Raw genomic sequence first — 15,714 nt, 5'->3', positions numbered from 1 at the left:
AAAAAAAACTTTCAATATTTGTTGGCATTCCAAGCATTCGAACAATACCCCGGAATCCTTCTGTGTGTAAGCTGGACGATTTATAAGCTAGTTACATTCAGTTACCTATAGAGTAGTGACGACATATATGCTGAACTCTGGTGGGATTTCTAGATACTTGATGTAATGGTGTAAGAACCTCTTTGAGTATCGGGTTTAAATACTACAACAAAACCATAACACATCACCAAGTCATGGTGGCTTGCTTGTAAAGGTCTCTGTTTCATAATCCAAGGGTCTCGGGTTCAATTCCCAGCTATGTCCAACTGATAAGTCCAAAAAAGTTCTGGTTTCGTTCTGCCTGCTTAGTGATGATTTGTTCTGGTTTCGTTGGTTGTAGGTTGTATAACTCATGACTTAGTGATGATTTGTTCTGGTTTCGTTGGTTGTAGGTTGTATAGCTCATGAATAATAAGGTTGTGGTTGTTGGTTGTTGGTTGTTGGTTGTTGGTTGTTGGGTGTTGGTTGTTGGTTGTTGGTTGTTGGTTGTTGGAGGAATGTTGTTGTTGTTGTTGTTGTTGTTGTTGTTGTTGTTGTTGTTGTTGTTGTTGTTGTTGTTGTTGTTGTTGGTTGTTGGTTGTTGGTTGTTGGTTGTTGGTTGTTGGTTGTTGGTTGTTGGTTGTTGGTTGTTGGTTGTTGGTTGTTGGTTTCCATAGAGTCTATGGTTGTTGGTTGTTGGTTGTGGTTGTTGGTTGTGGTTGTGGTTGTGGTTGTGGTAACTGCTATGGTCTTATCGTCCCGAAATCGAAGAGAGAAGGAAGACAGGATAGGAGAAAGAACGAACGAACATTATACCATCAGGATAAAATCCGCCCCGGGCGGGAATCGAACCCGCGGCCTGGCGCTTACAAGGCAGCTAACTAGGCTGGCGCAACGTTGCTCAAGGTGTAAGAAAACAACTCGGTTATTAATAATATATTGGTAATATGTAGTAATAATAATTACATTTATCTTATTCTATTGTAAAATCAATAAACAAAAATAAAACTAACACCCTATAAGGCCCGAGACCACAGACCTATTTTACCAGTTTAAACCCCAAAGTATGAAAAATGTTTTGAATTCGACTACATAAGTTAAACTAGAAATAGAAAATTTACACAAGTTTAAACCAGAAAATGGGTGACTGTGCAGTTCTCAGCCCTAAATTATACAAAAGAAGAAAAATAGGTAGGTAATGAATGATCTTGAATTTCCTCTGATCCATAATGAACACAATAATATTCTTGTTTTAAGCTTCTGTGTATGTGCAATTAACAAAATTTGATCACTACAAGAAAATTATCGTTTTCGGGATGGATATCGGCCATTTTACAGGATATTTGAACATCACGAATACCATAATATTCTTCTGCGCATGTGCAATAACTAAAACTGGAACATTATCGTTTCGTCATCGGCCGTTTAAACGTGAATTTCCTCTGATCCATAATGAACACAATAATATTCTTGTTTTAAGCTTCTGTGTATGTGCAATTAACAAAATTTGATCACTACAAGAAAATTATCGTTTTCGGGATGGATATCGGCCATTTTACAGGATATTTGAACATCACGAATACCATAATATTCTTCTGCGCATGTGCAATAACTAAAACTGGAACATTATCGTTTCGTCATCGGCCGTTTAAACGGGAAATTCAAAATAATATTATCTAAGGGTGTCTCCACACAAGTCCAGATGGACTGAAGAAAAACTCATTTTGTGTGGGGTCACCCTGTACATATAAATGATTTAGGATTTAAAATTAACAATATAAATGATTAACGGCGTATAATAAAATGCGCCTAGAATAAACTTTTATTACTCTGTTGTTTATTATTATTTACTTAACGTTTTAAATAGGTTATGGTTGAAGTGAAAATGTTGATATCAATTTAAGGAAGAACTAGGAGGTGCTAAATATTGGGAGATATGGTTTCAATTTACATTTAAGCTAATTGTTCATAAGGTTGTGGAAGGGTTTGGGAGTGAAATAAGTTAACAAACTAAAGATTTTTGTTTAATCACAGCATTTATCAAAAACGTAAAAAGGGATAAACAGATCATCCTAAAAGGAAAACTTTTTTTCCCCCAAGGATGAATTTCAATCATACGGAAAATACAAAACTAGGTAAATCCTACGAAAAGTTAATTAGATTTATGATGGCTCTCTTTTGGAATAAATATTATAAGTAGTTAAATAATAGATCAACTATAATTTTAAATAATAAATTATGTACATACCTACTCGTAGGTAAACAGGGTGTTTTGAAAGAAAAAAGAAAAAGAAATGTTGACATAGGTAGACACCCACTTTAAACTATTCTAACTTGGATTTGTAGGTGCTACCTACGTATCTAATTACATCCAAACTTAACCAAAGATTTTTATTAGAAAATTATTACATAATATATTATACTTTTATTATCATCTAAAATTATAAATTACTTATTAATCCTAAATAAATTTACCTAGACATTAAAATTCTTCTAAAACAATAGTGCAATGGTTAACCCGTTTGGTTTAAACGGCGAGTTTAACCCTCGGGTGATTTCAAAGGCCGTTGAGGAATTTTCAGTCCTCTTTAGCGTTCAAAAGCCGCCACGCCTCTGAAAGGTAACTTTGTAAACCCTACGAAATATTAGAAAGTTCAGGGTTGTCCAGAAGGGATTATATCCGGCCCCATTTGCCCCGGGCCGGGATTCCTCGAAGGGGCCCCTTTCCCCCCAAAAAATAATATTCGAGTAGGTATTTAGTAATCTTACGAGCATTTGTAGGAACAGACCCGTATCCAGGATTTTATCGAGGGGGGAGTGGCTAAGACTCAAACTAGTGACATACCGCGGTTTGGATGCTCTAAATTTGGGGTAATCTATCCCACAAATAGGGAACAAAATAAGAGCCTGAGGAGGAGAGGCTGGGAGAGATACCGAGACCCCTGGGCACCCCCGTAACTACGGCCCTGTGTAACAACAGCCCATTTTGTCTTTTTTCGGAGTCTAGCAAACAGTAGATGAACAAAATAAGAGCCTTGGGGGAAGCCGAGCACCCTGGACACCTCCCTAAATACGGCCCTGTTTAGGAAGAGTCAAACTAAATGTAGTTTGCCCTGGAGCCCGATGAGTGAACGACCCTGATGGTTGTATAACTCATGTAGTGATTTAAAGGATAAATGTTAAAATAATAATAATAATTGTTACAATGCCACATACAGTTCATTGTATAACTCATGTAGTGATTTAAAGGATAAATGTTAAAATAATAATAATAATTGTTACAATGCCACATACAGTTCAAAAAAAAAAAAACTTTCAATATTTGTTGGCATTCCAAGCATTCGAACAATACCCCGGAATCCTTCTGTGTGTAAGCTGGACGATTTATAAGCTAGTTACATTCAGTTACCTATAGAGTAGTGACGACATATATGCTGAACTCTGGTGGGATTTCTAGATACTTGATGTAATGGTGTAAGAACCTCTTTGAGTATCGGGTTTAAATACTACAACAAAACCATAACACATCACCAAGTCATGGTGGCTTGCTTGTAAAGGTCTCTGTTTCATAATCCAAGGGTCTCGGGTTCAATTTCCAGCTATGTCCAACTGATGAGTCCAAAAAAGGACGAAACACGTGTCTCAGCTGCTTAGTGATTTGTTCTGGTTTCGTTCTTGATTAAACACGTGTCTGGGCTGCTTAGTGATTTGTTCTGGTTTCGTTCTGCCTGCTTAGTGATGATTTGTTCTGGTTTCGTGACCCTGATGAAATTGTAATTCAACTAAATGATAAACAAATAAAACTAAAAGTCGAACGCTCCCCATTGTTTCGAAGCTTTTTCACAATTGAAACAAAATAGCCCCCTCATTACGCGAGAGCATTATGCAAAGTTTTCAATTGTTTATTCAAAAACCGTGAATGGGCAAAATTTTACATCGTAAATTTACTGTTAGATGATACTTTATTTGTTTTTTAACCTGAGCCCTCTGAGCTCTAATAATAACCGTGGATTATAAATTTCATTGATTCCATTGAATTAAACAATAGGTAATTAATTTACTGCGTCCAATAAAATCACATAGATCTACCGAATACCAACCTAACAAGTCTAATAACAAATGCTGGGGCGGAAATCGAACCCGCGACCAGGCGAGAACCGGTCGCTGTTCTTTCCATTTTTGTTGGAACTTGATCCTGGAAATTCTGCCGCTTTTCGAGATCGTTATATTCTATGAACTCCACTTATTCAGCCGTTCAAAAGGAAGAAACAGTCGCCGTTATTTCCGTTCCTAGAGCATACTCGATCACCGCTGCTTCCGTTCCTAGAACATATCCACGTCGAACATATCCAGTGAGTTCGAGTCCTGATGGCGGCTACTGAACATTTCATCTTGCGGCTCGCTACTGACACAATCATTAGGCGAACATGTTACGCGGCCATCTGAGCCGCACTTACACTCCAAACACGTGCCGGTGTTGTGCGGTAAAATCTCGCCCAGCTTGTACTTGACGCCTGGGGACAGAAGAGAATAGAGCTTGTTAGAATAGAATAGAAAAGGAATGGAGATAGAAACCGCCCAGCTTGTACTTGACGCCTGGGGACAGAAGAGAATAGAGCTTGTTAGAATAGAATAGAAAAGGAATGGAGATAGAGACCTTTTTTAAGAGGTTTGACAGAGGGAACTGTAACCGCTAAGGTCTTATCGTCCCGAAATCGAAGAGAGAAGGAAGACAGGATAGGAGAAAGCAAGCCGTTCCGAGGACGAACATTATGCCATCAGGATAAAATCCGCCCCGAGCGGGAATCGAACCCGCGGCCTAGCGCTTACAAGGCAGACGCGCTATCCACCAAGCTAACTAGGCTGGCCAATAAACACGTTAGGTTAGAATCAAAAATCTCGATGGTGTAAAGGTGTGTCCAAACATAGTCGAGTTGCCGTCGATCGACGAAATTAATCTATGTTGTCGAGGCAGTGTGGACGGTTCAGTCGACATCGATCGACGGCCGGTTGACTATGTGTGGCCACAGCTTTAGAGTCGAATAAAAATCAACTTGGGCTTCTAGTGAATGGAAATAGATAGCTAAAATAGGTAGTCATGAAAATCCTGTGAAAAATAACATTAGGTATACGGGTAGCTAGATAGGTATATCCTATACTATAGCTATAATTTAGCTGCTACTACCTATTCACCTAGCTAGATAGAATTCTAATCCTGCCAGGAGGATTAGGGACTGCCAGGGCACACAATTATTACGAGAACAAAAGAACTGCATTTTTATTGTTTTTGTTTGTTTGTTTTTTTTTTTCGAAATAAATAGATACCTACATATCTTCTAAACAAAATTATGCTCATTCATAGTTACTGTATGATGAAGTTACTTTTTTTTTACCAGTCATTCCGACCATTTCATTTTCAACAAAACGGTCGTTATTTCGAGTCAAATTTCAATCCCTAATCCTGCCAGGAGGATTAGGGACTGCCAGGGCACACAATTATTACGAGAACAAAAGAACTGCATTTTTATTGTTTTTGTTTGTTTATTCGTTCGTTCGTTCGTTTGTTTGTTTGTTTGTTTTTTTTTTTTTTTCGAAATAAATAGATACATATCTTCTAAACAAAATTATCCTCATTCATAGTTACTGTATGATACTTTTTTTTACCAGTCATTCCGACCATTTCATTTTCAACAAAACGGTCGTTATTTCGAGTCAAAGTTCAATCCGACTGACCTTAAGTGTTTGCTGTCAATTTCAACTTGGAATTCCTTCAACCTTCTCTCAATTTCAACTTGGCAACAGCCAGAGGCTGGCAGATTGTTTATGTGTTTTTTAAAAAATATATAATCTCTTCTTCTTCTTCTTACCGTTCTCGAGATATTTTGTTTACAGACGGACAGACAGACAGACAGACACACAGACAGACACACGGACACACAGACACACCCACGGACCAATGGCTGAAACTTTGGATTTAGGCTCTAGGGACCTCAAAACGTGTTTTGGCACTAAAAACTGACCATCGAAATTTTGACCCGATTACATTACTTTCCTTCCTATAGGATAAGGAAAGTAAAAACTAGTTTTAGATTTTAGATATCTGCTGAGTATCGTGGTAATCAATGCGCTCACCTGGTAGTCAGGAGAGTGCGGGTTCAATCCCACTTCAATCTCAAAAATTGTGGAGCAGAGCTTTACCCCTAAAAATTCATGATTTGAGACAGTTCGTCTGTGGCGCTCTATTCTAAATGCTTGTTTATCAGGAGAGTGCGGGTTCAATCCCACTTCAATCTCAAAAATTGTGAAGCAGAGCTTTACCCCAAAAAATTCATGATTTGAGACAGTTCATCTGTGGCGCTCTATTCTAAATGCTTGTTTGTTCGAGGTAAACAGCTTACGTGTAGACAAACATTGTTTGGCCTAATTATTCAAGCTTGACTGTTTTTATCTCCTGTACTCTGAACTAGGGAATAATATATCTACTCAGCTACCTAATATGTGTTAATTATCACCTCATTCTACTTACTGAACAGTGGGGTCAGTGGGTCAATAAACTACATACCTAGTTTGGATTTCTTGGAAATTATATTTAAACTAGGTCCCTAGGTAATAAATCTAACTAGGTAGGTACCTAATACGAGTATTAATATGTAATAAAGAGTTTGTACCAAAATAAAGCCGGCTCACAAGGTGAGATGAAGTTCAAGTTAAAAAGAATTATCAACGTCGCGCCGACGCGCGGCGTCGCCATCGCGTCGAAGAGTTGACTAGTCAGCCTAGTCATAATATATCTACTCAGCTACCTAATATGTGTTAATTATCACCTCATTCTACTTACTGAACAGTGGGGTCAGTGGGTCAATAAACTACCTACATACCTGGTTTGGATTTCTTGGAAATTATATTTAAACTAGGTCCCTAGGTAATAATCTAACTAGGTACCTAATACGAGTATTAATATCTAATAAAGAGTTTGTACCAAAATAAAGCCGCTCACAAGGTGAGATGAAGTTCAAGTTAAAAAGAATTATCCAACGTCGCGTCGGCGCGCGGCGTCGCCATCGCGTCGAAGAGTTGACTAGTCAGCCTAGTTAGCTTGGAGGGTAGCATGTCTACCTTGTAAGCGCTAGGTCACGGGTTCGATTCCCGCGCGGGGAGAACATTATCCAAAACAGATCAGGTTTGTTCTCAGATTATAAGGCTCCCGACAAGGTGTGTTATCGGAAAAGGCTGGCTTCCTTCTATCCTGTCTTCCTTCTCTCTTCGCTTTTGGGATCTCTCTTCGCTTTTGGGACGATAGAACCTTGGCAATTACAGTTCCCTCTATCAAATGAGATAAGTTTTTGCCCCTCTCCACTCTTGCTCGGGTGCCAAATGGGAGCCTTTTTCTGGTCGTGCTTGTTTAAGAATTGCAAAAAAAGAAAAAAAAAAAATCTACACTCAGACCAGGTTGGAAGACATCCTAGCGTGTGTGCCGGACTTTAGAGAATATTAAATATAACTTTATTAAAGTATACATAAATAGTCTAGTTTTAAGCTTTGAAAACGGGACAAAGTTTTCAAAACTAGACTATACTAAAATAAGAAGAGAATAGGTCTTCACTTGACTAAATAAACGAATTTATTGGTGGCAGCCTAGTCAGCTTGGAGGGTAGCACGTCTACCTTGTAAGCGCTAGGTCACGGGTTCGATTCCCGCGCGGGGAGAACATTATCCAAAACAGATCAGGTTCGTTCTCGGAACGGCTGACTTTCTCCTATCCCGTCCTCCTTCTCTCTTCACAGCTGTACTCACGAAGCTGACGGAACTCCCGATTCGGACTGTCCTGAGGATGGCATCATGAGATGTTGAAACATGTTGACTCTTTTCCATCAATAAATTCGTTTATTTAGTCAAGTGAAGACCTATTCTCTTCTTATTTTAGTATTAATTAGTACTTGACATGGTATCCCGTTTTCAAAGCTTAAAACTAGACTATTTATGTATACTTTAATAAAGTTATATTTAATATTCTCTAAAGTCCGGCACACACGCTAGGATGTCTTCCAACCTGGTCTGAGTGTAGATCAGGAGAGTGCGGGTTCAATCCCACTTCAATCTCAAAAATTGTGAAGCAGAGCTTTACCCCAAAAAATTCATGATTTGAGACAGTTCGTCTGTGGCGCTCTATTCTAAATGCTTGTTTATTCCAGGTAAACAGCTTACGTGTAGACAAACATTGTTTGGCCTAATTATTCAAGCTTGACTGTTTTTATCTCCTGTACTCTGTACTAGGTTAATAAAGTTATATTTAATATTCTCTAAAGTCCGGCACACACGCTAGGATGTCTTCCAACCTGGTCTGAGTGTAGATTTTTTTTTTTCTTTTTTTGCAATTCTTAAACAAGCACGACAAATTTGGACCGGAATCCTCCTCGATCCTCCGCCCAGGGTGTCACACAGAGTAGCGTTGCAATGAAGATCCACCTGGGTAAGTCTCAGAATGCGGGTCCGTATGTACATCCACCCGGGGATCGGAATCGGAAACGTTGAAATACTAGGATTCGTTCTAGCAGGACAACGGCTAAGGTATTTCTAAAACTTTAGCAGTTTGTGTGTACTATGTACGCAATATTTGCGCGAATTTCGGGTCTAATAAACGAGTGAATTTTGCGCAAATGCCGCATACACATGAATACGAGTACTACGATCTGTCGAATGACCAGGTTGGAAGATCAATTTCGGAGACATGTAGTAGCGTCTGTATACCGGGCCTACGGAAGAAGCAATAATAATTGCAGTTCCCCATGGAAGTGGGAGCAGGAAAAATGAATTAGGATGGACCATTGCGAGAGTTATCACTAGGATGATAAGCTTTCGGCTGGGATCCGATTTATTTTGAGTGGTATCTACCTACTAAACAACTAAACAACTCATTATTACGTGAGAAAGTAACCAAACTTGCATCCGGGAATTCTTAAACAAGCACGACAAATTTGGACCGGAATCCTCCTCGATCCTCCGCCCAGGGTGTCACACAGAGTAGCGTTGCAATGAAGATACACCTGGGTAAGTCTCAGCATGCGGGTCCGGATGTACATCCACCCGGGGATCGGAATCGGAAACTTTGAAATACTAGGATTCGTTCTAGCAGGACAACGGCTAAGGTATTTCTAAAACTTTAGCAGTTTGTGTGTACTGTGTACGCGATATTTGCGCGAATTTCGGGTCTAATAAACGAGTGAATTTTGCGCAAATGCCGCATACACATGAATACTACGATCTGTCGAATGACCAGGTTGGAAGATCAATTTCGGAGACATGTAGTAGCGTCTGTATACCGGGCCTACGGAAGAAGCCATAATCATTGCAGTTCCCAATGGAAGTGGGAGAAGGAAAAATGAATTAGGATGGACCATTGCGAGAGTTATCACTAGGATGATAAGCTTTCGGCTGGGACCCGATTTATTTTCAGTGGTATCTACCTACTAAACAACTCATTATTACGTGATAAAGTAACCAAACTTGCATCCGGGAAAAATTTTAAAAATTAAAAAAATCCATTTACCTTTTGTCAAATCGTACATCCTTTTACGTCTTTGCCTATTACTTTTCAAAGTTCTGGTTATACATTTATGGTTAATGACGTTATTTTATGGTTATTTTTGAAGTTAATATTTTTTAAATTGTTATTTTTAAATACCTAACTTTTTTTTACCTTTATTGATCGATATGAAATTTGAAGTACATTCCAGTGCAATATGGATTATGTGCATACTACCTCATTTGACCGTTTGTGCGGGTAAGTTACCTATTTTATCAATATTACAAATGACGTGATGGTCACCCGACCAAATCTGGACCACGCACGATGTGATGTTAACTTGAGTGACAAACTGTTCTCGAGATATTTTGTACAGGTACCATGTACAAAGACATACGTACCTACGACGATGTGATGTTAACTTGAGTGACAAACTGTTCTCGAGATATTTTGTACAGGTACCATGTACAAAGACATACGTACCTACGTATACACTATACATAGTACAATAGACTAAAAATCACTTTTTTTTTGGAATCAGAGGACCCTGAAACGAATACGTGCACCCATTTCCCGATTTTTGAACATTTGGACCGATTCCTGTGGGGTCACGGTTCCAACATTCCAAATTTTCTGTAGTAGGTAATGTCATTGGTGGTTTTTTGTTCTAGAGAAACACAGGCTAATAATAGTAGGAGCAGGACCAGCTGGCATAGCTGCAGCCACCAGACTTGTATCCAACGGATTTGAAGACTTTCTCATTTTAGAGGCGGAAAACAGGATAGGCGGTCGTGTCCACAACATTCCTTATGGTAAGTGAAAAAAAAAAGATCATTTTGTATATTTTACAAAAGAGGTTTGGTAGAGGGAATTAAGGAGCACGATAGCGCTCCGCCCTGCCAAGTCAAGAGAGTTTGACACGATGTGATGTTAACTTGAGTGACAAACTGTTCTCGAGATATTTTGTACAGGTACCATGTACAAAGACATACGTACCTACGTATACAATATACATAGTACAATAGACTAAAAATCACTTTTTTTTTAGAATCAGAGGACCCTGAAACGAAAACGTGCACCCATTTCCCGATTTTTGAACATTTGGACCGATTCCTGTGGGGTCACGGTTCCATTCCAAATTGTCTGTAGTAGGTAATGTCATTGGTGGTTTTTTGTTCTAGAGAAACACAGGTTAATAATAGTAGGAGCAGGACCAGCTGGCATAGCTGCAGCCACCAGACTTGTATCCAACGGATTTGAAGACTTTATCATTTTAGAGGCGGAAAACAGGATAGGCGGTCGTGTCCACAACATTCCTTATGGTAAGTGAAAAAAAAAAATCATTTTGTATATTTTACAAAAGAGGTTTGGTAGAGGGAGTTAAGGAGCACGATAGCGCTCCGCCCTGCCAAGTCAAGAGAGTTTGATAGAGCTGCTAAGAGATGTTATACTCCACAGAGAAAGTAGCCGTTTTCAGGTAGTTGTAGAGGGAAAACTACAAACGAATGTAGACCAGGTTGTAAATACTTATCGTCCCGAAATTGACAGAAGGAAGACAGGATATGAGAAAGCCAGCCTCGTTCGGAAAACGAACCTTATCGGTCAGAGATAAAGATCGCTCCGAAGCTGGAACCTAAAGGTGTGTCCAAACATAGACGACTGACATCGATCGCTGTTGATCGACGAGGTAAATCTATGTTGTCGAGGTAGTGTGGACGTGTCAGTCGACATCGATCGATGGTCGGTCGACTATGCGTGGACACACTTTAACGCTTAAGTACAAGGCTGGCGCGCTCCAAGCTAACTAGACTGAAAGTTGAGTTGTCTGCCTACCACGACATTTGACTTATTTGCCTCCTGTAACTGCTAAGGTCTTATCGTTTCGAAAGTGAAGAGAGAAGGAAGACAGGATAGGAGAAAGCCAGCCATTCCGAAAACGAACCTTATCCGTTCAGGATAAAATCAGCCCCGGGCGAGAATAGAACCCACGGCCTAGCGCTTACAAGGCAGACGCGCTACCAACCAAGCTAACTACGATGGCACTCCTGTTCTTGTTTCAGACGAGAACATCACCGTGGACTTGGGAGCCCAGTTGATATTTGGCCAGAAAGGTAATGTGGTGTACGAAATGGCCAACGAGTTCAACTTGGTCTACACCGAATGTCCGGACTATGTGAAGTCCTTTATCAATGTCAACTCCACCGGCGTTCAAATGGACACTGACGAGGCAAGTAGGATGATGCGACTGCTCAATGTTGTTATACATGAACATATGGAAACCCACAATGGTTCGCTAGGACAATATGTACATGAAAGGTAAATAGGTAAGACCACCATATACTTGAAAACAATGAAAAGTTAATAGACACTCAATGTTGTCATACATGAACATATGGAAAATCACAATGGTTCGCTAGGACAATATGTACATGAAAGGTAAATAGGTAAGACACGATATACTTGAAAAGTTAATAGGTAGAAAGTTAAAAATTTAAGATCACTTTGGTGCAAAGAGCGTTGCATGCCTTGGGATTATGGGACTCTGAAACCATATACCAGGACTACCGGGAGGCAATATGTGCCAAGGCACAGAGCAGGCAAAAGGGGGTTTGTTACTGGATTACCAAGGCCAGCCACTCACTATCAGGTGGACCTGACAGGTACACCTGATCAGGTCCGGCTTTCAAATCTACCTGATAGTGTGTGTGCTCATCTTGACAGGTGGACCTCATCAAGTGTACCTGTCAGTTCTACCTGATAGTGAGTGGCTGGTCTAACACGCAGTAGCCTAGAATGCCTAGATGTTCCGGCTTTCAAATCTACCTGATAGTGTGTGTGCTCATCTTGACAGGTGGACCTCATCAAGTGTACCTGTCAGTTCTACCTGATAGTGATAGTGAGTGGCTGGTCTAACACGCAGTAGCCTAGAATGCCTAGATGTATCTTCTTCTTCTTCTTCTTCTTCTTCTTCTTCGTCTTCATCTTTTTTACTTTTTTCTTTGCCTTCTTCTTCGCCCTTTTCTTCTTCTTTTTCCACCCTTCTTTTTTACCTCATGCACTTTCTTTACCTTCATCCGTTCCTTGGTTGTATTTCACTTTTCTTTGACTTCGGTGTTTGCTTCAACTTCATCATCATCATCATCATCATCATCATCATCATCATCATCATCATCATCATCATCATCATCATCCTTTTCTTCTTCGAGGAAGGAGTAGAGGATATTCCTTGCTCTTCGTTCTTCTTCTTCTTCTTCTTCTTCTCTTCCTCCTCCTCTTCTTCTTCTTCTTCTTCTTCTCCTCCTCCTCCTCCTCCTCCATCTACTCCTTTCTCGCTTCTTTCTTCTCCTTCCTTCTTTTTGGTGTTTTCATCATCATCATCATCATCCTTTTCTTCTTCGAGGAAGGAGTAGAGGATATTCCTTGCTCTTCGTTCTTCTTCTTCTTCTTCTTCTTCTCTTCCTCCTCCTCTTCTTCTTCTTCTTCTTCTTCTCCTCCTCCTCCTCCTCCTCCATCTACTCCTTTCTCGCTTCTTTCTTCTCCTTCCTTCTTCTTCTTCTTTTTCTTCTTCTTGTCCTTCTCCTCTTCCCTCTTTTTCTTCACCTACCTTGCTTCTCCGTCTTTTTTTTTCTTCCTCCTCCTCTTTCTTCTTCTTCTTCTTCTTCTTCTTCCTCAATCCTCTTTTTTCCAGTTTATGGTTTTTCCTTCTTCGCGAACAAGAGGAATTCATTAAGTAAATGTTTATGATAATTTAATGCTTTCTAACTGCGAGAGAGAAAGAGAGAGAGAGAGAGAGCAAAAGAAAGAACTAACTCTGAAAATCTGCGGGTTTCTTTTTGGAAAAAAAGCTCGAAGTTAATTCATGGATAATGCACAGTGCACCAGTACAGTTCAGGAGATAATGAATGTGTGGTGAAGAAATTTCAGATATTATGGTGCTTTATGCTTTAAATATTTTGGAGCCTTAACTCCTAAAAATCCCTGAAGACCTAACTCTAAAAACCCCAGATCCCTGAAGATCTCACTCTAAAAACCCTAGATCCCTGAAGTTAAGTATCGTTGACATGGGTGCATGCAAGAATGGGTGACAGAGGATGGAGTCGGATAACAATACCATTGATGCAATGGTAAACCATCAATGCGATGCCTCAAATTTTATTGTTCTTTTAAATCTGCAAAACCAGCGATTAGACATCAGTACCTACAGGATCTATCTAGAAGTATCCATCAGGACTCTTGAAATTTGAACTTGTACCAGTCACAGTCATTGCAGTCATGTTACCCACCCTCCCGTTGATTAACCGCGTTGCTTAACGCACGACCTACAATCGGTGTCCGTCCGTCATGTCACCACCCGTTGATTAACCGCCTAGCTCAACGTCGCTTAACACAATCTACCGGGGTTAATTTTTTCTAAACGAGGAAAAAAAAATCTTTTTTCACCTTTTTTTTCCCGAGCTTTTATCGTGCCATGAAACTCGCATAAAGTTTAGAGGTTTTGGATAAGACAGAGGCGTAGGGCGGGGAGGGGTGGGGGAAGGATGGGTCAGAGGAGAAGAGGAGGGGTAATTTGCTTATATAACTTATATTATCATAACTGGGATTACGGTGACCAGTGGCGTGACAGAGAAAAGGGACCCAAATGGGGTGTTTGTTAATCTTTTTGAAGAATTTAGGGAAATGAAATTGAATAGCCAGAGACAAGGAGTTAGCATGTTGAATGCACCAGTTCAAATTGGATCACTTGAGTTAATATCTACTTTTCTACAATCTACATTAGAGAGAATAGAGGGTAAAGATGCGGACCATTTAAACAATAAAATAAAATAAAAAAATTAGGGTCATGTGCTGCAGATCAAAATTGGATTATTACCTTTACAAAATCTTACGAACTGCTGTGGAACTCATCTGACAACATTGTGCAAAAAGCTGCTGACAAACTCAGAAAGGCTGACAACATTCCTCAAAAAAGCTACTGACAACCTCAAAAGGGCTGAAAAAGTCGAAAAAAGATAACCCATTCGTAGATTCATACAAGCTTAACCCATCTTTTAAGGCTGTTTGCCCCTACAATTAAGTCTCAGAGTGGGCTTTCTGTGTATGAAAATTGTCCCAAATTAGAGACTTATGATTATCAATAATTTATTTTCTTAATCAGACAGAAGGGAAATGTATAGGGGATGGAATTGGATTAGAATAGAAAGATGATAGAATCGCTGAAGTGATGAATCTGTTTTCAGGGGCTCATTTCCGAAGAGATGTTTTCTTCTTCTGAAGGCGTTCCGCTTCTTTCCCGGAGCCAAATCCACCATCCCTGAGCCAGCACGGATACTGACGACCTCCTGGGGCAGCAACAAGCATTTCAGAGGCTCCTATAGTATCCGAACTTTGACGACGGAGAGACTCAACACGAGCGCTGCCGAGTTGGGAGCTCCCGTCAGCAATGGCATGGGAAAACCAGCTATCAGCAGTACCTAGTAGCAGCAGCAGCAATTCCCTAGACGTAAATATTATGCATATCAAGATTCAAGATAGTAATGAAATTGCAGTTGATTAAAAAAATATAGAGCGCGAGGAAAGAGAAAATGCTGACAACCACCCCGCAGACATTAAGTCAGGGTCGATTAATGAGGAAGGTCGTTTCAAAATTGAATCTTATTTATATCCTGCCCAGACAGGACTGAAAAGTCCCCAGTAATAAGTCTACCAGCCTAGTTAGCTTGGAAGGTGGGGCGCCCGCGTTGTAAGCGTACTTAGGTCGCGCTTTCTATTCCCGCCTCAGGCGAACTTTATCCTAAACAGATCAGGTTCGTTCTCGGAACGGCTGACTTTCTCCTACCCCGTCCTCCTTCTCTCTTCACAGCTGTACTCACGAAGCTGACGGAACTCCCGATTCGGAGCAGTCCCCAACGGTGACCATCCAGATGTCCACCACGCTCATTATTGCTTAACACTTCAAGCAAAAGCTTCCCAAGTGTTTGTACAACTTGGTATTATGTAAGTTATTGGCAGAAGGAACTTGCTTCTGTGACCTTGAAAATGATAACCTATGATGAGACTCCTAGAAAAGTCTAAATATGAAAATAACTTTTACTGTTCACTGGTTTTAAAAGTTATTTTCATATTTAGATATTTAAAATGAACCTTCACAAAGTTACTGAGTCTACCATCAATAT

At 40.0% G+C, this 15,714-nt stretch overlaps 1 protein-coding gene across 1 annotated transcript; it reads left to right on the top strand.

Annotated features, from left to right (window-relative positions):
• Positions 1-9,596: 9,596 nt before the first annotated feature.
• LOC103519270 (polyamine oxidase FMS1) lies at positions 9,597-15,016 on the top strand. Its single transcript, XM_026830825.1, has 5 exons — positions 9,597-9,799; positions 10,213-10,353; positions 11,602-11,805; positions 11,926-11,977; positions 14,779-15,016. Exons 1-5 carry the CDS (start codon positions 9,730-9,732, stop codon positions 15,014-15,016), a joined length of 705 nt encoding a protein of 234 aa, XP_026686626.1. The 5' UTR covers positions 9,597-9,729.
• The last annotated feature ends 698 nt before the right edge of the window (positions 15,017-15,714 follow it).

Source organism: Diaphorina citri, unplaced genomic scaffold (genome assembly GCF_000475195.1).
Source record: "Diaphorina citri unplaced genomic scaffold, Diaci psyllid genome assembly version 1.1 scaffold2637, whole genome shotgun sequence".
NCBI lineage: Eukaryota > Metazoa > Arthropoda > Insecta > Hemiptera > Psyllidae > Diaphorina > Diaphorina citri.
The sequence above is the reverse complement of the archived record's forward strand: the minus strand, read 5'-3'. Positions and strand labels throughout refer to the sequence as shown.